The sequence below is a fragment of the Lotus japonicus genome, chromosome 3, assembly GCF_012489685.1.
Source record: "Lotus japonicus ecotype B-129 chromosome 3, LjGifu_v1.2".
Classification (NCBI taxonomy): Eukaryota; Viridiplantae; Streptophyta; class Magnoliopsida; order Fabales; family Fabaceae; genus Lotus; species Lotus japonicus.
In genome coordinates, this window is record NC_080043.1 from 1,348,690 (window position 1) to 1,372,798 (window position 24,109).

The window sequence follows — 24,109 nt, forward strand, 5'->3', positions numbered from 1 at the left end:
CGGCGTGTATGGAACCAACCACCCTCTAATTTGATTGCGTCGTTGTATCTTTGACGGCCGCTACAGAGTAGTTTGTTGTTTTGTTTTGTTTTTCCGCATGTAACCTAAAAATTCCACATTTTCCGATGTACCAAAAAAAACCTAAAAATTCCACAGGTTTTTGTTTTTGTTTTTTTAAAGCCACAAATACCACAAAAGTATCCCAAGTGGTCCAGATCCTTGTTTGGGTTTACACTGTCACAAGATCCTTTCCTGAGTACTGCCAGACTGATCAGCAAATATCAAATAAAAGGAAATTGAAGCTGATTGAAAGTCACTTTCGTCAAATGAAGAAATTGCTTGGCTATGAACAGCTGTTAATTAATACCTTCATTATTTCTAATGCACGTATTTTTCTTCCCGCAACACCCTACCTTCATTTTCATCAAATCACATGAATAATGTTTTTTTTTTTGAAATAGAATAATGTTTTAGTACAAATTGAACTCGCATTGATTTGATTTAGTAATTTTTTAATTGATTTATTTAATTAATGAGAAAATTTGTAAATAAACATTACAATAATAAAATATATATGTATTCACATAGAGTAAACCAAAAAGATGACCAACTCAGAACCCTGACAAAAGTAGGTCACCTTCCTATAGTCATCTTTATATTAAGTTAAGTGAACATGTGGATTATAAGTGAACATTTTCCTTCTATAGTATGAAAGATAAAGGACCTTTGGGCCTTATACCAATGCGCCCCAAGAGTCCTTACACGGTATAAGCAGCATATAGGTAGATTATCAACATATGCGGGCTCTAAATCTAAACGGTAAATACTCAAGGAGTCAAGGTTTATGAGTGAGTTATTCGTATAATGAAAGAGTAAATTTCGCCACATTACATAAAAAGTCCCCTAGAGACATTAAGGCTCAACTAACCACACAGTGGCGGCCCAAAAGGCCTTTGAATCGCTTCATTAGGAGAATCGTCTCTGTCTTGTGCATCTCCGACGAGTTCTAGATCATTGAAATATATTTTATTGATTAGAGTGGGTAAGATACTCTATACAAATATGAGAATGAATCAATTAATACCAGAAGAAGACTCATATTTTTTATACTTTTGATTCTGCCTTAATTATTTTGATCATATCTTGTAAACCATTTAAAGGAATATAATGCAATGAAGACGCAACAGGCAAAAGAAACAAACGATTTAAATAACAAAAGACGAATGGAGCAGAATAAGATCATAGGAGGGCATGGTCAATGCTGATTTCAGAAAACAAAAGAGAAGCTAGGCATCATTACTTTTTCAACCTTCTATCATGTATGAGTTGAAATTCATGTGTATTTCACTAAATTTACAGGTCTTCCTTCTAATTTAGTGGCTTTAATTTTAACTATGGGTCTCTCTGTTCTAATTTAGCGGTATTAATTTCAACTAATAAATGAGAGAATATTAAAATTAAAGTGTTCAAATGAATATTAGTAACATACTTTTATGAAAAAAATTAAAATCATTCCACTTTCACGAGATCCAAAGTGGTCCAAGTGTGGGTTTTCAGGTTTCCTGGGTATTGCAGTGGCAGGAAAAAGTTAAGAGAAAAAGAAACTCTTGAAAGCAATGTGTAACTGAATTAGGAAGATCATTTTCGTCATGAAATCAAAGCAAGAAATTTCTTACTCTGTTTCATGGATAGGTAGCATAGGCTTTGCCAGGAAAAGCTATTGGTTTGGTACTTTGGTTACGGTTCCAAGCCACTTTTGTTATTTTGGTGAACCTACGAATTACAATCAAAATAGACTCATCAGGAGACCGCTTCAAACTTAACGCGGACACAGGTGGTGCATGACTGTCGTCAGCCCGTGCCGTAAGGTGTTGGGTTAAGTCCCGCAACGAGCGCAACTGTCGTGACAAAATTTTAATATTTTTATGGTAGAATATGTTTTACCCTAGGTTATCTAAATGACCTAGGTAAAATTTGAAGTACATTATCATAATTTTTAGTCATATTTAAAATAAGTGAGGCCAACAGCGTAGCAGATTGCCTTGCCAAATCAGCTCATGTGTTTGGCTTTGGCACGCAGGTGCTGCAATTTCCTATAGTGGAATGTCATAGTCTTCTTAGTCAGGATACGGAGGAGGCCCTAGCTTCTCTTCGCGCTCCTGCTTGTTAGCGGTTCTCGCTCTTCGGGGCCTTGCCCCTCCATGTTACCAAAAAAAAAAAAAATAAGTGAGATAAAAAAAAATTATTTTATTTTATTTATTTATTTATTGATTCATTAAGGTGCGGGATTTTTTTTTGAACATGAGGTAAAATTACTTGATCATGAATCATTTACGTTAAAAAGTTGATTAAACATTTACGATATTAACCAATCATACTTTTTTAACGATGTGCCAAAAAAATAATTAAATACACTAAAAAGTTGATTCTCTTGCATTTCTAAAATATTATTTGTTGGGTGTATAAAAACTTTTATGCTTGTTTATAGAAATTATTTCCTTAGTTAGGGTAGTTTAAATGATTCATGAGAAAATTTGGGTTAAATAATTTATCCTCCAATCACATTGAATTGCATAAAAAAAAATTAATAATAATTCATGTCAGTGATTTGAATTGCATTATTCATAGCATGTACCACATGATTCATTGTGTGATGCAAATTATGGGTTTGCTTACTGGCATCGAATCGTGAGATTTGAGTGAATCCTGAGATCTTAACAACTATGACTGCAGTAAAGAAACTGTTGCATGTATCTACAACCAAGTTGTTCAAAATACAATGTACTAGTATCAGTGATATGAATTTTTCCTGTACCTGCGGATACATAACCAGGACATCCTTCTTTTCTATCAAAGTTCTCAATTTTGTAAGATTTCTATACAAAAATGTCAGGTATTAGAAAAAGAATGACTTAACTAGGAGGCTTTCAAGAAAAAATGCTGTCTGTTTTTAAGTTGACTCTTTGCATCTTCTATCTCCTTCATTTGTACCTGTAAAATAGAAAGGAAAAAAAAAACAGATTAACTTCAACCATCTAGACAAGAAGTTCAATAAACAAGATTGTAGGTGATGCAATGTCAACACAAGAAAAAAAAAATTCAAGATGCTCCACCTGGTGTAATGCATTCCAGCCTGCATCAGATTTCTCATATTGCACCATCCACTCAATGCCCAAAGGATATTCAACCGTATTGCGCTGGGCACAATGTGATGTTGATACTGCATTTCTCTATCAAATGCAAACAACACATAACGTAAGGCCGCAATAGAAAGAACTTATTTAAGCTTATCTCATAGCATAAACGCTTATATAAATGTTTGGGTAAGTTCATGACCTACTTGAAGTTGTTTTGAGTTTATCTTCATAAGTTTCTCATATTAGCTTATGAATAAACCTTTACCTATAAACTATTTTGATAAGTTTCTCAAATAAGCTTATAAATAAGCACTTACGTGAGAGGAGCTTATTGTCATAAGCGCATAATTAAGTTGTTTACCCAAACACACCCTAAATCATATTTTTTAACATGTTGGGATACAAGGTAAAAAATGAATCAATCAAGCTAGGTGAGTTAGGTTACCATCTCAGGGCGTTGCTTTTGACGCGCAAATCTGTCGAGGACAACATGGCCAGGGAATTCACCTTTCTTGCATGGTTCAGGCTCTGTTAGAGTTAGAGTTCCCTTCTCCGCATAGACAACCCTGCAGGAAACTTCCAAGCAGTAAGTATGAAGTAGAACAATGTTGTGTTGTAAAGTTTAAAAATGCTTTAGAAAAATTAGAGCCATTTAATATCAAAGTTATCCCTTCCATTCTATGACGGATGCAAGAATTTTCATAATGCATGGATCGGCCAATATGGCTAGGATGATCCAGCTTTATTAGTAGTCTCGAGATTAAGCCATGAATACATTGCTTATAGAAAGAGTTTTGTTGCTTATAGTAATCCTACTTAACTCACACGATTGTCTCCTATCAAGGACATCTATACTTCCATTACAATAGCAGATGATAATGGAAAAAGAAGAATGCACATTGATTTGCATTATTTAATCAGTTAATCCTTCCCCGCAGCATCAATGCAGAATCCCTGCTTTTGTTTTTATTTATCTAACCTAATTGTGAGGAAATATTAACTCAAACCATTATTCTGTGGTGACTTACACATCTGCGCATCTACGATCCATATATCAATGAATTAGAAGATTGTGTTCCTCAGATCAGAAAACTCTAACCAGCATTTGAGAGAAATCAAACATTTGATCTGATCTGATTCAACTGAATAAATATACAAGAGTTTCACAATATATACAAAGTGAAGATGAGTACACAGAAGCTAAAAATTTACCACTAACAACACTACATAATTCCCCCTTTTGCTAACTAACTCTCTAACCCTTAACTACTTCTAAGTTCTAACCGCCTTTCCTGCTAATTAAGCCATCCTCCTTTGGTTTATTTAACTGCTCTGATAACTTCAGTACTCTGAAATGAAAATAATGATAAAAGCACTAAAGAATATTAAAGCCATTCAGCTTAATTCTTTTGCATTCAACAATAACTTCAACATGAAGAACAAAGCCACAAATGAAATACCTCCCTTCTCCGAGAACAAGGCATCTCTTATTCAACTCAAATATTGCAGATTTAGCTGCATCTTTTGTTTTGAAAATTACCAATGCTCTACCTGTCAGCATTTGAGGAAACAAAATCAATTGGTCTAAAAAACACAACATCCTTGATATGTACCAGTGAATTTGATATTTCTCATCATACAAATCAGTGACGGATCCAGAAATTTAATGTTGTGAGGGCAATATATAAATATAAATTTGTAATAAAAAAAATTAACATATACTATTAGAAGTGAGGACATTTTTTATCAAACGTGACACAAGTGAGAGCACTTTTTACTAAATGAGCATAAAAAACCACATACTTTTACTACTCAAGTGAGGGCACATAGCAATGTGGGACACAAGTGAGGGCATTTAGCAATGTGAGACACAAGTGAGGGCATTTTTTACCAAATGTCCATAAATGCCTCAACACTTGCATCCGTCCCAGATACAAATGAAAGATCGACAATAAAATGAAACAAGAGATTGTTTTCCAGTTATAAAGATCAAACGGTAAATACCATAATATGGATTGGAACTCGGGCTCTGTTCTATCATCCTTGCCTCAACTTTCTCTTGGAAAGCATGCCAGACAAGATCCTGAACAAGAATTGAAGGAATTTTTTTAAGAATCAAGACCACTACACACAAAGACCCAAATCTCGTACTAGGAGAGGGAAAAAAACTTGTTTCACAACACTTTTCAGTAGTAAGTATAACAGATCTACAAATATCCATATTAAGTCTGTGCTGATGATGAAATTTCCATAAAGTTGGCCATAATCACAGTGGTCCTAATCTTTAAAAGTTCAATGAGCAGTACAAAATTAGCTTATTATATCATCATCTTAACACTAAGGTACATTAAACAAGCTCTATTGTATGGAAGATGAACAAACAACAAGAAAAGGTTTTGAAAAGTTGCATTTTATATACCTCAACTTCAGATGAAGTAAATGATGGATCCAGATTATCCAGTAAAACCAGGGTATCTAACTCTTCAGCTCTCTGTAGTCTTTCTTCCCAAGGCTACAAACCAAATCATTGTGAAAACAATCATTTTACACTATATCCTTATGATTCATAGAAGTATATAACTTGCATTTACTCTCTCAATCCTTTTTAACATGTATTATAAATAATCTTCTTTAAGCAAATATGGTTGGAAGCAGAGGAAAGAGTGGGAATCTTTACAAGGATCGAAGAACAAAAAACTTCAATACATTCATTATTTTCTGTTATAAAACACACTTCTTTTGTAAAATAAAAAAATGTTTGATCACGTTTCGAAAATCTAGAAAATTAATGTTTATTAATTTTAAAATCCAAATGAGGTTAACATCACTTTTCTTAAACCAATCTAGGCCAGTTTCATGTATTCTAAACATGCCAAAAGAAAATTAAAAACATTTAAAAGTAGTCATATGTAATTGTTGGTGCGACATTTACAATTGACTTTAAAAGGATGTTATTTAATATTTTTATTGAAAAAATAAAGACGTAAAATGAAGAATAGTCTATGGTCTGAATGAGACTTAAAAGACAGCAACCACACAATTATACAAAGCATTTTACATGGGAAACAAATTTCTCTTAGCTAATGCACACACACACACACACACATGAAATTCTAGACTAGCAAGCAGCCTTATAGTTTCAAGCAAAATTCTATTCTTTAAAAAAATCTCTTTTGCGGGTAAAAGAAGCAACTTTCAAAAAAATAACTAGTACTTGGCAGCTAATTTATCTCATAGTCATACCCTAAAATTATTTGATGTAAGAGCTTAGAAAATGAGTGCTTTTTACATCAGAAAAATACAGATAATATAAGAAAAGACAAGCATAGTCTGCTACTATAACTCCACTCCAGTACTTCAATCATTAAAAATGGAATAATTCAATAGTACACATGATGGAAAAAGTTATTGAAACTAAAAAGATAAGAAAACCTGTTTGTAGTTATCGATACTAGATCAAGAAATGGAGATGATGCAAACAAGTTTAGATCCTAGAGTGTAATGCAGAAGTTCCGAGAGAGTACAGAACCTTCAATGTAAACACTATTTACATATTATTTTTAAGCACAGACAGCAGCTCCATTCACTACCATCCAGAAATGAAAAATGATCAAAATCAAATCAAGAATCCACAATAAGTATAAAGAAAGAAAAAAAACTCACCATTTTCTTAAACCACTTTCTTCTTTCCTGAAATGAAGAAAATGGGGGTTGGCCGATCAGAACAGTGACTGAAGTCATATATGAAACCACATCTACAAGTTACAGATTGTGAATATTTGTTTTTGCTACCACCAAGATTCTCAATCATTTCACATTGCTTCAGAAATTAGGTTCCCCAGTTACACATTGTGAATATCCAGTGAAGAAGGGGTATTCTACATTTAAGGAGTGTGTGATGGAGGACTCAAATCATCGCATTCAGATCAAGTTTGGGTAAAAAGAAAACTTTGATATAAGATATATATAATGATGATGAACCTTTCATATTTCTATATTATGTGCATGGTTAAATTCTCAAGTCTCAACACACCTAACAAGCAGATAAGTTATGGTGTTTCTGTTTCTGATGCACTCCCCCCATCTAGGATTAGTATTTTAAAAGAGCAATTAAACTATGATAACCATCATGGGTTTTCAGATACTTACTGCACCCGGCCTTTCAGTCACCTCAATGGCTTTGCTGCATGTTTCGTCTGTTTTATCCTGTATGAGTTCAGCCTCCTTCTCAATGAACTCCTCTTCCTTAGGGGACTTGCTACTTGGACTAATGGCTGGCTTCTCTTCTTCAATCTTCCTCTTTTTAAATGGAAAAGAATTCGACGATTTCTCTGGCAAGACAATATTAGGAGGCATTGCTTCAGCTTTATCTTTAACTCGATAGGGCAAGATATCAGAAGGGTCAGTCCTAGTCTTTGTCACAATTTTTCTTGGATTTGTCCCAACATGCAGATCATTTCTGATTTCATTATCTCCCTTCCTATTGAAGAAATGCTCCACTGCAAAAACAGTAACACGTGAACTAATTACCTGGGAACATAAAAAATAATCCAGTAACTGAAAAAGTAGTTTCTACATGTGGTGTGTAGAGTCTAATTAATGAAGATTGCAGGTTAAGAGACATGAACTGACCTTCAATTCCATCAATCTTATCAGCAAATTTATCAACAAGTTCAAGCTTTCCAACATCAAAAGTGTGATCGAAAAAGTAGTCTGCCTTCTTTAAATCAGTATCAGATGGTTCAGGGTTTCTCCTGTCCTTTGAAGTGCAAACAACATTGCATTTTCCAATAATTGCTCCCTGAAGACAACATTTTTAACTTCAAAAAAATGACAAAGTATTTCATCCTAATTCATAACAAGAGTCTTGTTCATTTTTTGCCTCAAAATGAGTGCTAGTTCCCCATGTCATAAAAGATTTTTTAGCATGTTTTGGAGATGAATATAAGTTACAAACAATGAAGTCATTCGCAGAATGACCATTTCAGCTAGTGCCAATGGGTTGCATAAGAATCATTCTGATCAGACCAAAATAAGCTAATATATATTACCTCCAAAGATAGTTCTCTCACTGTATCCAGTCAGTCATGATCATAATTATTCAGACCCCTTAAACCCCGAATTTAACAACAATTTCATCTCCAAATTATCATTACACAGTACAGTACAGTACAAGTACTCAAATCTTTAATGAATTCATACAACTAAATTAATGAAATTACCAGATAATTGAGATTGGAAACACCTTTGCCCACACCAGATGCCAAGAATAACTCATCCCAACTTGGCCGATAATGCCCCATGAAATTGCGAATTTCACCAGGACGAAGAAACCAGACAACTTTCACCATCTTATTATGACTTGGCCCCTCATACATCCTCACAAGCTTACCTATAGAAGTTTCTACATGACGAGCGTCGTAGAAATAAGCACAATCATAAAGAGAGTACTTCACACCCTCATAAACAAATGACTCATAAAACTGGATGGCTTTATTTTTCACACCAACTCCCCTCTTACGACCCCACTTAAAATCCTTCAAATCACCACCACTTTGTTCAGATTGCAGTGACATTGCCTATTATATGTTCTTCTAGTCACAAATGCCAACACAGATAACACCTGAGACAATATTAAATCATCAAATAAATACACAGCATTACCACCAAAAATAAAGAACAAAGAAGACTAAACAAACAGTGAAGTACAAGATGCAATATATTATTACAGCAACCTAGGAAACAACAACCCATTAATGAAAAAATTAGAACAATAAATTCATCATGAACAGAACAATCAATGGAACTAACAATGATGAAGCACTAGTTGTAAACATGCAACAAAGGTACCACCTTGATTTCAAAAAAAAAAAAAAAACCCTTTGAATGCAGAAAAATAGGAAAAAATAGAAAATGGGGTTAGAACGTGGGAGTGAGTGGGGTTCGTTCGTGCCTGACCAACACAGCAAGAAAAAACAAAAGGGGTTGATCAAAACAAGGGAAAGAATCAGAAAAATGGTTCCTTTCAGCTGGGGAACAACACTACTAGTACTAATGCCTATGAATGTGATAATAGCATTGTAGAAACAGAGTAAAAACAGAGGTCAGTTCAGTTCAAGAACAATGTTGAAGAAGAGAAGGAAAACACAGCATCAGAAGCAAAAGCATGTTGTTGTTGAATAGGGAAGAAGGAATCAAGAGGGAAAATGGGAAGAAAACGATTCAATTCTGCTTACCGTGTCCGTACAGCAAAAGAAGCATGCAAGGCATGAGTGAAAAGGGGGAATTGAGTTTGGTGCCCCACCCCTTAGGCTTTGCACCCCACTTTATTAAATACGGAATTTAAAGTTCCGTATCAATACGGAAAATAAAATTCCGTATCTGTTTTAGTATATAATGAGTGGTTGAAAATGTGACACGCATGCTTAAATACAGTACGGAATTTTAAGTTCCGTATTCAATAGGGAGAATACGGAATTTTAAATTCCGTATTTGATAAAGTGGGGTGCCAAGCCCCATAGGTGGGGTGCCAAACCCAACTCCCGTGAAAAGGACAGACTATCACCTTCTTAAAGAGCTTTTGTTTTGGAGTGTTAATGCTCTCTATTTGCTCTATGTTAGTTAGTGAAGAAAAGAGAAGGATGGAAAAATAGGAATTGAGTTTGATATGTTTTCACATATTTAGTTTGGAAAAAAGATGGAAAAGCTACATTAGGTGTGATTGTTTTTCTTTTTTCTAATTTTGGAAGGGAATAGTGAGATGTGGAAGAGTAATGTTTCGTTCACACATGGTATATAACCTTGTGTTTGTTTATAGCCGTTTAGCAAGAAAGGAAAATTAGATAAGCGATTATGAGTAGAAAATATCCTTGTGGATATCGATGGAAAACATATCAAGGTAGAAAGAAGAAACATAAATATCTTAAATTGAAAATAAATTTAATAAGTGAGACATAAATTATTTGTAAGGGTTTATATAAAAAGATAAAGTAGTAATTATCTAACATACGTCTCTGTTCATTCCTCTTTTCCTTTCATCTCCTCTTATACTAAACAATCTAAAAAATCACTTCGCTTTTACTCTATTTCCTTCCTTCCACTTTCTTTCCCCTCATTTTTATTTTATTTACAAACAAAGTGTAAAAATCAATTTAACTTCCTTCCTCTTTTTAATTTTTACTTTGTCACGCCTCAAAATCATAAGAGATAAGTAACTGCACAGAGACTATCACTCTAGTATGGCAAACATTATCTTCACAAAATCATTTTTAAACAATTTTTAAAAAAATATACATGTTCTTGAAAACTTATAAAATTGTGATAGGTCTCCCTTGTATTTTCAACATTTCAAAAAATAAAAAAAATCTATCAAATAAGATATTCCATATCTAGACTTCCAAAAATGTATAGATTTCCAAATCCCAAGTGAAAACTATTAAAATAAAGCATCAATTAAGAGTTACATGTCTTAATAACTCGATTGATAAGGATAGGGAGTAAGTTCATCTTTTCCAGACCTAATCGGACATACAGTTCCCGTGGAAGATCAGGTTGGTGAGCCGTGTGATGAGAAACCTTCCCGCCCAATTTGGAAAGCACTGAATTAGAATGAGAGGTTCACCACCACATCATTGCATGCAAGGGGAGCTCGCTCGATTCACAAATTGGTCTGACTCGTAATTCACTTATATAAATTCATCTAAGATATCGAGAAACTTCAAGATATCCAGACGAGCTAGTGGTTGGTAAATCGAACACCGACAACAAAATTTGAAGCCTATAAAAATTTTAGCCAAGCTTTACCAATCATAACATACCATAAAATCCTCAAACTTGTGCTCAAGCCCTAAAAACAAATTGAATGAAGTCTAACATACAATAGAGTGGCCTTCTTTAAATATTTAAGTTGTGAGTGTACCTTAATGAGCTGAAGTGAGAACTTCTTAAGGATAAGTGCAATTCTTCTTCCTAAGGGTATAATCCTAACACCCAAAAATCACCCAAGATTTTCTACATTTGAGGTACCAAATTTCTCCTTCAATGATTTGTATTTTAAGGAGGGATTTTAGGGGTTTTGTGAGAAAAAAGTAGGAGAAGATAGGGGAATATGGGTGTTATCATAAGAGAGGAAAATGGTGATATAGAGAAAGTGATGGGGTTGGGAACAGAAAGGGAAAAAATTATAGAAATTAAGAGTCTCAACAGTCTTACAAGGTTGTAAATTTTTTTTTTTTTCATTTAAAATGAAACGGTGCGTTTCAACTTTCTTTCCCTTTTTTTCCATCCGAACAAAATTGGTGTTTAATTTTAAATTTATTAACACAAATTTATAAAAAAATAAAATCTATTTATTTAAGTAATTAATATTAGTTTAAGTGTTACTCAATATGGAAATTTGTGCTACATCACTTCATGAGCAAACAATTGATAATTTGACTTCATGAGATTCAAGATTGAGTGTCTAAATTTACTACAGAGGCTGGATGAATAAATCTAACTTCAAAATAAGGCTATTGTTATTATTGAAAAATTGGTATTTAATGTAGAATATTCAATACAATAGGTGAAATACATACATGTAACTTATGGTTATAACCATTTTATCTATGAATCCTTGTAGAGTTTAACAATTGACGATTACATCCATTTTGTCAGTTATAATAGCATGGATCACATTTGTGTTATTCAGTGCAGCCCTCCCTTTGTCAAATGAATTATGCAATGTACAAGCACAATTTTTCCCACCAACATTGTCTGCGATGCAAGGAGGCTTTCTTTGTCCACCTTGAAACCAAAAGGATCGCTTTGTAACCAGTTCACTAACAAATGAGTCCAGCATTTCAATAGTGACGTGCTGCATCACAACCACATGTGCAACATTTCCTTCACAAGACAAATTCCATTTTCGTACAAAGTCATCATCTGGAGGCCTTTCAAACACAACGGTATTACTAAACTCATTTCGCATTGCACCAATATCATTGTCATGTAGTTTGTCCAGTAAGTGACATGCTTTTGTGATGCACATTTGTGCTTCCCTCTTAAGTCCTATTAAACCTCTTTCTTGGAGTGCATACCAGAGGAAGATTGAAGCAAGCCCACAACGGCTACCTGTGATTGTGACATCCCTCGATTCAATGTATTCAACATCTCTAGCTAGTGCATTGACATGTTCTGTACGTGTTATTACAACACCACAAGGAATTGGGCATCCTAAGAACTTGTGGCCAGAAATAGATATACTTCCGATAGGCTTCTTGAAGTTAATCCTTGGAGCCTGTGCAAACATCCATCCAATATTATAAAATGACTTATATTGACCAAGAAATCATATATATATTGTTTTTTTGTATGTGAGTCATCATCATACCAATAATTTCGTAAAACTTAAATATTAGGGTTAATAACTTTCACTCACTTGTTTCAGAAATGGCAACATTATTCCAGATAGAGCTCCATCACAGTGAATATAGAATCGATCATGAGGGAAGCCACTTTCCTCAAGTGTTTGAATCACAAGATCAATGTCATCAATTGCTCCTTTCATAGTTGTTCCTGTATATTTTAAGTACACAAAAGAAAAATGGATTTAGCCAAGTGTGTGTATATTTTGTACACGGGCTAGTGTATGCTTAAGCTTGTTAATTATATGTCGTGCACTTAAGTAAGTTATCAAAGATGAGATACCTATGTTTAGGTTGATGATGGCGGGTTTGTCCTTGTGAGATAAAAGTAAAGCCTTTAAATTAGCACAATCAATCTCACCCGAGACCAACGTATTGACCTTTACACATTGCATTCTGTACATCCTTGCTATTTTGAATAATGAATAATGCGAGTTGTGTGATGTATATAAAATTCCATCTTGAAATTTTTCCCTCCTACATACATTAAACACAATTGAAAGATCTTGTTTAGAATATATAAACATGTGCAAGAGGGATTACTTGTAGTTCTTTGTAGAGTTTCAAAGAAATGAAATTCAACGAAACTTACCCCATTAAAATCCCATGTAAATTTCCTTCAGTACCACCTGTGGTAACGTATCCCCAATACTCACCCTTCTCTATCTGCCATAGTTTGGCGAACCAATCAAGCACACAAACTTCAAATTCTACTGAATTTTGACCATAGCCGCTCCCAAGAAATGGATCACCAGCATTGTTTAAGTGATAATGCAACAATGGCATCAAGGCGTCATAGTCAAATTCTTGATTAACGGGAAAACCTGCTTTGGTTGGTATCATTAGTAAAAATGTTGCTATTGAATAAAAGAGAGTTAGAAAACCCCAAAATATGATACTACATACCTAAACAACGCGACTTGTTTTGATTTAGTTTCACCACATATTTAGCAATTGTTTTGGACAAATTAACACGTGTCTCCCCGAAACCCTTGGTGATGTCGAGGTTCATATATCCTTCATTCTCTTGGATTTCCCCATTGATCTTCTCTTCTATTCTAGAAGGCTTATTGATTTGTGGGACCTCCTTAAGTAAGTACTCTTTGAATGCTGTAATATGAAAAGATATTGTTAGGGGGTTAAGATCACATGATTTTTATTTTCGATATCCAAGAAAAAGAAAAAAAACAAAAGATGCAGAAGGGAAGAATTCTTACCTGATTGTAAAAGGGATTCAAGAATCATGTCCTTCATGTTTCTGAATGATCTGAATCTCCTTGCTTTCTCTTTCTGTTGCTTTCTCTATGTGTTGCTTTCTCTCTAGCTTTGAACTTCACACTGTGTTTTCTGCTTATGTTGTATGTGTGTGGTGGTTTCACTGCATTTATATAAGGTGCATCCCCGCACGGCGAAAGCGGAAAAATCCCTACACTGGTGGGTCCTCGCATTTATATATTGACCAGCTATAAAAATGTGATTTTCTGTTCTCTCTTTTTTTATTTTAGACAACAAGCATTCCACACGTTGGTAGGAGTCAAAGTTAGTCGATTGCATTAATTTATTTATGTGTACTGATCAATGGGAATAACGTTTCAATTTGCAACAACTGCTCCATTATTTTGATACAAATAAGTGAATACAAAAACAGTTTAGCAATGAATTATCAATTGTTAATTTATAGAATACAAACAAAGAACAAACTTAATAATGTTTAGTGGAGTTGTCTAAATCTTAGGGGACTAGAAATTTCATCTATCTTAATTATTCTTAAGTATCATTGATCCACCTAAACTTAGAGTGATTTAATTCAAATCTTTTCATGAGTTGTCAAAACAAACCACGTTTAGTAAGTAAACGAAAAATAAGTAGGTAAATTTAGAGTTATTCTTTGGAGAAATGATAGACACGGAAACAAAAAAGTCACTGGATTAAATAAATAAATAAAATGGATCAGATTTGTTAGTAGAATCAAATCAAATCAAATCAGATGAGGAATCAAATCAACATGCTAAATCAAATCAACGTGAACACAATTAATGTGATAGACAAAATGGGGATTGTTGATTACAAAATATAAAAGTTGTTTTAGCATTTGTATAGTGCTGCAAAATATAAAACTCAGCATTTTTCTCACTTTCTTCCTCCTATGTCTCATTTAATATTATATTTCTCACCTACCACATCCATTTTTTACTATCACAACTCTCAAAATGCACATAGCCTATAATCACATTTCTTTCTTCTTAATATGACTAAACTTTAAATAGAGGCACTTCAGTCAAAATATTTATCAAAATTTTTTAATATCCCATGCATAACTTCAAAAAAACTTATATTTTGGAACAGAGAGTCCTTATTATTAGCATTTACTTATTTCGTTGTAATATCCCTTTCAAAAAAAATGATGTAATACCTCAAAATTAACTTAGAAGACCAGAATTCGGGGAAGAAGGAATCCACAGAAACAAATGGAACGAATCATGAATCAAATTCTCCAAAAAAACTCAAGGCCCATTTCTCTCTTTTTTTGGGTACAGTTCCGAGTTTATAAACAAAACACAAACAAACAGAAAAACCTAAGGCAAATTTCTACTATCCAAAGCAAGCAAAGGCAGGCCCATGTCTCTCTAAATCTACTTATACACAAGAGTTTTATTTTTAAAAAAAATTAGGTTTAATCTTTTGTAAATAATTGGCTGCAATAATCAGACTAATTAATTAAGTAAAAAATTTAGACTAGGTTGTGATCTAATTTATCTCAACCCCCTAATCTGAAGTTTTTTTACTTTTTTAGGTTGAATACCACCTCATCGTCCTCACTTCATCAATATTTCTCGCAGACAATGTCGAATTTCACACTGCTCTTATCTTCAATCGCTAGAATAAAAGCTTGAAATTGAAAATAAACATAAACACTACATCATAAAAACAACATGCTAAATTATATTCATGATCAATCTGATGATAAATTAAATTTACAATTACGTAGCCTACTTCCTACTTTCTTATAGTGGGAAGTGACAGGCAGCTCAATTGACCATGAATATTGACAGCTAAAAAAGAAGAAAAAAAAAAGCATAGGGAAGAGGAAGATACATGTTAAAGTAAAGCTAGCACATAAAAAACCCAAGAGAAGATACCTTTGATCTTTCGCTTGAAGTGATATTGCATAAAAAGGAAGGGAAGAGGAAATCAAGAGAAGGAACCCGGAAGGGACAAGGGGAGTAAAAGAAAGGAAGAAACAAAGCGCCCTACAAAGGATTGACCTCTATTTGAACTTGTGAAGTGATGACCTATTGACTTTGCGAGTTATATACAGAGAATAGCTTACTAATGAAGGCTAATATAGCTGCAAGCAACGCCTTTGGACACTCCTCATGGGGTAGATGGCCACACCCTGATATTGCAACCAGTCTCTGCAAGAGAAATGGGTAATAGAAGTATTATTAAACCTTGAAAAGGAAGTAATCATATGGCATGATATAATGTGTTTGCACTGAAGTTGCTTTCGGTTGAACGCCAATGTTCCCCGTTCTCTCCTTTCACATTTTGTTCATTTGAAAGCAATATTTAGCTTTCCCATGCAATAAAACATCAGGTCATACTGAAAAAATTATTTTCTACCTTCCGATTTCCACTCTGACCATTCGCACTCTAACTTCTCATCCTCATAATGTGCAGAATTAATAAATAGATGGGGACATGGATACTTACAGAATTTACAAATTTTGAGGCCATCGCCTGACATGATTTCAAAGAGACAAGTGAATCTTCAGCGCCAGCTATAACCAACACTGAAATGTCTTTTACAGCATGTAGCAATGATTCTGAGTTTTTTGCCGAAAGGATGGTTTCAGATGACAATTTACCAATCTCATGAAGTGCTTCATCCCATCCTTCTACATATAGAGGAGCCTAAAAACATGCAAGAACAGTCAGGTGTAACACAAGTCTATGAAATTTTCTCCCGAAGTGATAGTCAATATAAAAGCATGAGGAACAAACACCCAGGGAAAAGGTAAGAAGGCAGATAGATCACATAATTTTTTTTAAGGTAAAGTCACAAACAATGAGTATACTCTTCTACCATGATTCACCATTATATGGAAGAAAAAAAATGGAGAAAACTCAATTTATGGTTGCTTTCCAGAAAATGATGAAACAAAAAGAAAATACGTAAAACTAAAAAAAACATGAACTCTACCTAAATGATCCCTGTGTTTAATTAGGTAACTTAAGTTTGTGAGAGTAAATTATATGGCATGAATCTCTGGGTTGAGTAATAATTTTTCATTCTATACAGTTAATTATCTCTGCAGTTTGAAACACACAAAAGGAAAGAGATATCAACACGTGGCTTAAGGTACATACCTTATAGAGTGTCAAAACTTCTGTTGTCAGTTTGGTAGCATCATACCATGAACGCCGATTCACCACTTGAGTGATTTCAGTTCTTAGTAGTGGCCGAACCAAATGCTTCTTTCCAAGTGAGGTATGCAGAAGGATTCTAGCAAAGGAAGGAACTACTTCCCTTGACAAGCTAACATTTAACAATATAACCCCTTTCACAGTAACCTGAACAACACAAAACAGACTAAACAATTTAACAACAAAAAGTCAAAAACTTAAAACCTCAGTCATTAACAATTAGCTTACTAGAATAACTCCACTGAATTCGAGTAACATAATCAATGTAAGTGACATCTTCATATATAGACTCGAAGAACCATGTGCCAAGTTACGTAACCGTTAAATACTTTTTCTTTTCTATGAATTCCAGGTTTTTGCTCTGTCTTGTGTATTTTATTGTGCAATTAGTAACTAACATCATAAGCAATACCCATATATGAATATGTATTCTAAGCCCAATATTACAGGAACCCTTTGTTCCCATTAAGTAGGGTAGCATCCCATGCCATTCTAATCACATATCATGACAAGAAACTCAATAAAACTACAAAAACATAAAATGCTAGCGCTTAATTTCTCAACCCACATTGTTGTTTGGATGGAAACTTCAAAGGAACCTTTGCTATCATAATACAAATCAAATAACTTCTTTAGTTGATTAGGTCTACTTTACAGGTAACTCCAGATAAAAGCTCTGCAGCACAATGTAGCTAATAAATTAAATATCTATTAAGGAAAAGAATGCAGGGAGAAATACTCACATTGAAAGAATTCATCGATGTTTGAACTCTTTGTGCAGCCATCAGAGCAAGCAACCCTCCATCATCATGACCAATTAGCACAACTGAAGAAAATCCAAGCTCCGAACAGAAAGATAAAAGCAGGTCAACCTGTAAACCAATTATCCATCAAAAGTGAGTCCATCATTGCAAAGGCTGTTTAGTTGAATATTAACTGAAAGCTCTAGGCATTGAAAGCCAGAAATAGATTCTCCCCTTCAAAGGGAAGCAATCGCATCAGTACTGAGTGCTCTCAAAAACAGTTAAGACTATGGGTAACTAGTAATTACCTGACTTTCAAGTTTATAAGGATTAGGCAGTTCAGTTTTCTCCCAATCCTCCCGCCGCAGTCTTGAAGTCAATCCCCAACCAGGTCTATCAAATGCAGCAACTGTGCAATTACTCTGCTGAGCTAGAGATCCCATTACATGCCGCCAAGAGAAGACTCCTCCCCCAAACCCATGTATTAAAACAATACCCACTTGGCCAATGCCCTCTAAATTTTGCTCGAAAGACAAAGAATCTGATTTAAGTGTTTCATCATCTTCATGGATTTCATCTAGATGCAAAACAGGGAGATCTTCTGAAAGATGGGGAGAAGTTACTGAACCATCTAAGAGAGGAGTATGTAAAGATGAGCCATGGAATTGATTGCTATAGCTCCTGAAAAGTTGTCTCTGGATGTTTGGAGACACACATGTCAAATGTCTATTAAACTGCGACAGACCCCCAGACTTTGATGCAGTGCTGCAAAAAGCACTAGATTCAAGCAAGGATTTTGAGGACAAGGTAAGCAGAGGTGGACCAGGCAGGCTGAGCTTGTAATGGAGAGTGAGACCTTGGCAGGTGATGAATAAGCTGTCCGAGTCTGCAAGTAACCTGACTGGCACTTCTTCATCACGAGCTGCTCCGAAAGGTCGCCGCCTCATTTCACTGTCACTTTTTGGGGTTCGACCCCCAGAAGGTACAGGAGAGCGTGGGACCTTCTGATAGCCAGAGAATACATTTTTGCATGAAAGGACCTGCTCAAAATTAGGCAGAAAATAAATATTATTGTTTTACAAGTGCATCATCAAATCAAAGTAATCAAAAATTTACAATCGACCAATTTAGGCATTGTGAATTCAGAAAACTCCTCTTAGAGCTGGACCGATATACATGTGCGTCATCAAATCAATATTTTTTTTCAGTAATTATAATGGACCAATCAAAGTAAATATTACAACCACTTACGAAGAATTAAGAATAATAAAAACAATATACTGAGCACTAGACCAAAGATGTTGCAATGAGACTTACAGCTTCAGGGTCAGCTCGATGAAACATGAGCTTTCTCCTTGCTCTACAGCTGGTTCTATAAGCAACCACAATATGGCCAAGGGCAAACACAACTGACGAGAGAAATAAGACAGGCATTCCCCATGACTTTTTCAAACGGAGTATCTTCCTTGTAATGGAAACTGAAGCTTCCGCCTCAATCTGGGAATTCACGGTGGAAACACAAGCTTTCACTGAAAGAACAGCAATAGAAACAAAGGAACACACAGTCACCGTTCCAAGGTAAGGTCCATGTGAGAGAGCAGGACCATCACAAATGGAATAAACACCTGCATTCATTCACAAAAAAACCAATATGAGAACCAAAGTTCAAAAAATGTACAAAATTAACATGCAGAGACTATCCAACTACTGCTCCTTCCACAGATTCTATACACAGAATACAAATTAAGAAGACTATAACTTCTTCTGTAAAGATAATGACAAAATTTCAAGGGAAACCAGAAAAAAGTAAGATAAACCACCCTTCAATTCCTTATCAAAATTTCATGTACAGCAACCAGGCTTGTTAATAGCGCGCTATAGCGGCTCAATAGCCTATAGCGTGACGCCCTGGGGTTCACCGCTACTCCACTATTTGCCGCTATAGCGTTTTTTGGCTTGCCGCTACACTACGCTATCCGCCATTAACAACCCTGACAGCAACCCAATACAAGTTTTATCACCTAAAATCATAACAAGGCCTTTGTTGATAAATTGATTGTTCATCATCATCATCATCATCACCATCCATTATAATATTAGAGCAAGCAAAAACCGAATGAAAATGGCGCAAAAATGTGATGAGAAAAAGGGGAAAACGGATCATACAGATAATGATGAGCGATCGTATGACTGAAACGAGAGGAATGTCCGTCAACGAGCTCTTAAAATCGTATCGACGCAAATGCTCCTTGAAACCATAGCACCTGACGCACGTGAAGCTGGAAATCAAAACGCAAGGAACGAGCACATCAACCGCCGCCACAAGCACCGGCAGCGAGGTAACCAGCAGCGACGCCACCAATGCCGCGACGAAGAAAACCGTCCGAGCGCACCGGCGAAGCTTCTCGAAGCCCCTAGCCATGAAATAGGGATCCGGTAACGGTTCCCGGGTTCGGAGGAAGAGCGGTTAGAAATGAAATAAGTTAATTAGAGAGATCTCTGAATCCGAAATCCAACTGAAACCCTAGCTTAGCTAAATTCATTGAGTACAGTGGTGGTGGTGGTGTTGTTTTCCGGTGGCGTTCATTGGTTGTTTCCGGCGGCGGCAGAAGGTGGTGGTCGCCGGAATGATTGCTTGGGAAGCAAGAAGAACGCCATGAACGACGGCGACGGCGACGGCGATGATGCTAGGGTTCCGGTGGGAACGGAGGCAGAGAGAGAGAAGGGGTTGAACGATGAAAAGCCCTTCTCTCTGTGAAATTGTTCACAAGTGTTTTAAAGTTTTTGAAATCAAATTCCCAATCTCTTTCTTCTTGTTTCTTCTCTTCTCTTTACCTCTTCCCTTTTTGAATTTTTTTTAATGTGTTGCTCTTTTATATTCTTTTAATTCTTTCATTATTTCTCCATTTTTTTTGTGAATTCATTATTTCTCCATTTAAATACAACTTTACACTTATTTAGAAACTTTAGATAATAAGAAATTTACATAATATATGTAGCACAGCTGGTAGATAGTTGAAAATTTAAGCATTAGTCGCTTATTAAGAAAAAACTTAAAGCATTAGTCTCATACATGTTTTTTTTTACAGGATTAGTCTCATACATGTTTACCACAGGGTGCGTGGGAGAAAAAATATATAACAATTTTTTTTACTTTAGATGATATATATATACTTAAATTAGATATTTCACAAATTAGGTTAAGTTGATAGACATTTCCTAACAAATGTTTGTCCATACACAATAACTATTAATTTTAAATTATTATTAGCAATTTAATCTATAAGGGAAAATAAACAAATTAAATGTTTTCTTTACGAAAATGAATTAAATGTTTACTAATTTAAAAATGTAAAATTATTTAAAATTTCTTACAATGATTAAAATAATTTTATATAATATGTTAAATAATACTCTTAATTACAACACTTATAAAGAAACCAATGATCAACAACACATCATATGTGCTCATCTGGTAAGACCAGATCACTTTCCCATAGAAGACTCTGTATTCAATTTTGGTTGTCAATACACATGAGGGGTTGTGTTAATGGAAAATATGTAAGTATTTATGTATGGAACTTATGGTCCTGATTTCATGTTATGGTAATATGGTTGGAGGTGAGCCAACGCAAACTTTTTATTGAACAAAAATTATTGGCAATAACTACTCGCATTGCTGGAAGAAGGAAAGTAATCATTAGTTAATTCGAATTAGAATGATTATTTATTTGACATTTTACACTATTGATTGATTCACAGCCTGGCACCTTTTGCAAACACAATGCTCCATTTGTTCATATTTATTCCAGCCATTTATTCAGAATGTTTATTTTATTTTCTATATTTGTTGCTTTAATTTTAAAATAGACATTAGAGCTGGAGAATCATGAGTTCATGACAACCAATCAACACATCATTTCTTTTAAGTGTGGGGAAGAAGGCTTAATAGTCGGGTTCGTGGCAATAGTGTTTTTGAAAAATAAATAAATGAAAGTACTAACGGCACGATCTTCTTGAGCCCAAACGGTCGCAATTTTTTTTAATTTGACCAGAAGAAATAAAACTAATATTTTAACCACACATGCTGAGTTGTTACTGAAGGTTTAGAAATCTAAAAATTACTATTAATAGGGTCTAACACAGTTAGTAAATAGTTCAACTTCTTAAGCATTTAGTTGAATATTTGATATTTATACGGTTTGCATAGGAAAAAGGGAGTAGTCTCATGTATATTGACTATAGAGATACTTGGAGAAAAAAAAAACAAAAAACTAATTATTGTTGTCATTTTATCAAAACACAATGATAATTAACTTTTGAGAGTTGTATTTATGCACATGTTACGATGATTCCAAAAGGCATGTTTTTCATATTTTTTAAAGAGATTAATGATTGTGCTTGTGAGCGTAAAACATTTTTACACGAAATATTCAATGACTCAAATATCATGTATTTAAAAGCACTTATGTTAAAGAGATGGAAGGATTCAGTCACCACATAGTCAGTTTCACTCAGTGGTCAAGGTTATTAATTTGCTGTTACTGGGGTGAAGGGCTTGGAACCGCCAAATCAGATTCCACTTGGGTGGCAAGTAGTGAGGGATAGGTTATTTTGGAGATGGAGTAAAAAAGGAGAGTCAAACCAACCTATCTACATTTGCAGAATATGAAGTTGGTCAGTAATACAGGAACCTCGAGGGTTATGAAGTTCCCACGAAAGAAGATTTGGTCAACAACGGTCCCTAATAAACTGAAGCACTTTGCCTATCGTGCGGCCACTAATACACTTTCATGTAAGGCTAATTTGGAAAGGAGAGGAGTGGACGTCCAAATTGAGTGCCATTTATGCAAACAACTTGAGAGCGAGAATGTGAATAACTTGTTCCTACATTGCAACTGGTCTCGGGTAGCATGGTTCTCACACCCCCTTAACTTGAATGTTGACGTTGTATAGGTTGAGTTCACCACCTGACCTGGTTCACACATGTTCTTAAGACCCGGGGATGTGGAGGCTTCTGTTGCGGTCATCCAAGGCTTCTACGAGGTCTAGAAGGCTCATAATGAGGTTGTCTTCAACGAATTATTGTCTGATCCACATACTGTTGTGGAGCTGGACATGGTCGCATTAGGAGACTGGAAGGAAGTTCAATTGCAACGCTCACCAGGTGCAATGGCGTGTGACAAAACACCTCGATGGCAAGCCCCGCGACAAGGATGCTTGCAATTGAACGTGGATGCTGGGAAAACAGGTAATAATTCCACTGGCATGGGGTTGATAGCACGAGACAGTAGATTCACGTTTATGTTTGCTGCAACACATATTGAGGGTCCAAGGTTAGAGACTATTGTGGCATTACATTGGTGTTTGGAAAAATCACACAAGCTGAAATTGGATGCCATTATTGTTGAATCTAGTTCACTTTCGGATCAATGCATTGAAGATGGGAAAGGGTCCTCCGGACATTGAAGCTGTCATATAAGATTGCAGATATGTAGCTGGTTTTTTCCTTGTTAGTTCCATTAATCATGTAAAGCGAGAAGCAAACAATGTGGCTCATGTACTAGCTTTAGTGGCGTGTACCTTTCCCGGTACCACGTGGTGGGATGAACTCCGACTTGTATTTTCAACTGCACTTTTTGCATATTGGCATATTCGGCTTTCAATGATTATTAAAAGTTATGCACTTTACCTCAAAAAAAATATGTTCTTTTTAATTTTATTTAAATAAAAGTTAATTTTCTGATTTAACAATCCATCATCAAGTGTTTGTGTAAAAAATGTTCACACACACGGTGCATTACCATTGATTTTTTTTTAAATTCTTTAAATCATTATTTGTTGCTCTTAAAATTTTCCATGTTTAAGAGATGTATGGTTTTTTAAAGTGCTCTCTCTTTTACATTGGTGTGGTCAAAAGAAGTGGATCTTTTCTCCCTCGCATGGTGTGAGACAAAAGGAATGCTTTTGTAGATATGGAAATGGGACACTAGGGCAGCTCAGAAGACTAGTGATCGATGATACAGTGATGATATCTGAGGCATGCACTTATAATCAATTCTACCATGGATCTGCTCCATCACCTTTTCCTCTTTGATGACAGGATCCTTTGTTTTTATATGCATGTATGCTAATGCGTAACCAAAGGGGTATCTAATAATTCACAGTTTTTTCTGTTGGAAAAAGTGAAGAATCTCTGTTTTGCTTTGTTATCTGTTGTAACATGATAGAGGCAAGTTGGGAATCTCCCTTTTCCCTTCTTTAATAGGCTACAATGGAATAGGGGCTAATAATAGAACCGTAATGTAGGCAGAATCAAACATAGCTTATATTTATATCTCTTGCGGTTAAATATAAAACTAGAGCATTCTGCCTACTAGTATCAGGCTCGTATGAA

At 35.0% G+C, this 24,109-nt stretch overlaps 3 protein-coding genes across 4 annotated transcripts; all 3 read right to left on the bottom strand.

Moving 5' to 3' along the window:
- Window positions 1-2,714: 2,714 nt before the first annotated feature.
- On the bottom strand, window positions 2,715-9,676 carry LOC130742576 (protein ANTI-SILENCING 1). 2 transcript variants are annotated; one of them, XM_057594669.1, is made up of 10 exons: window positions 8,360-9,676; window positions 7,770-7,938; window positions 7,287-7,636; window positions 6,801-6,827; window positions 5,557-5,649; window positions 5,142-5,220; window positions 4,598-4,688; window positions 3,583-3,703; window positions 3,114-3,230; window positions 2,715-2,991 (listed from the first exon to the last, which is right to left on the bottom strand). In XM_057594669.1, the coding sequence occupies exons 1-10, from the start codon at window positions 8,711-8,713 to the stop codon at window positions 2,917-2,919; spliced, it is 1,476 nt and encodes a 491-aa protein (XP_057450652.1). In that variant the 5' UTR covers window positions 8,714-9,676; the 3' UTR covers window positions 2,715-2,916. The 2 variants fall into 2 exon arrangements, with proteins under 2 accessions (XP_057450652.1, XP_057450653.1); XM_057594670.1 differs by lacking the exons at window positions 2,715-2,991; window positions 3,114-3,230; window positions 3,583-3,703 and adding an exon at window positions 3,739-4,486.
- A 1,955-nt stretch (window positions 9,677-11,631) lies between these two features.
- On the bottom strand, window positions 11,632-14,099 carry LOC130743324 (serine decarboxylase 1-like). The gene is made up of 6 exons (XM_057595520.1): window positions 13,759-14,099; window positions 13,448-13,651; window positions 13,134-13,365; window positions 12,825-13,018; window positions 12,556-12,692; window positions 11,632-12,414 (listed from the first exon to the last, which is right to left on the bottom strand). The coding sequence occupies exons 1-6, from the start codon at window positions 13,793-13,795 to the stop codon at window positions 11,761-11,763; spliced, it is 1,458 nt and encodes a 485-aa protein (XP_057451503.1). The 5' UTR covers window positions 13,796-14,099; the 3' UTR covers window positions 11,632-11,760.
- Window positions 14,100-15,464: 1,365 nt separating this feature from the next.
- On the bottom strand, window positions 15,465-20,546 carry LOC130743323 (uncharacterized). Its single transcript, XM_057595519.1, has 7 exons — window positions 19,879-20,546; window positions 19,030-19,337; window positions 18,021-18,752; window positions 17,713-17,841; window positions 16,913-17,116; window positions 16,256-16,456; window positions 15,465-15,957 (listed from the first exon to the last, which is right to left on the bottom strand). The coding sequence occupies exons 1-7, from the start codon at window positions 20,132-20,134 to the stop codon at window positions 15,835-15,837; spliced, it is 1,953 nt and encodes a 650-aa protein (XP_057451502.1). The 5' UTR covers window positions 20,135-20,546; the 3' UTR covers window positions 15,465-15,834.
- Between the last annotated feature and the right edge of the window lie 3,563 nt (window positions 20,547-24,109).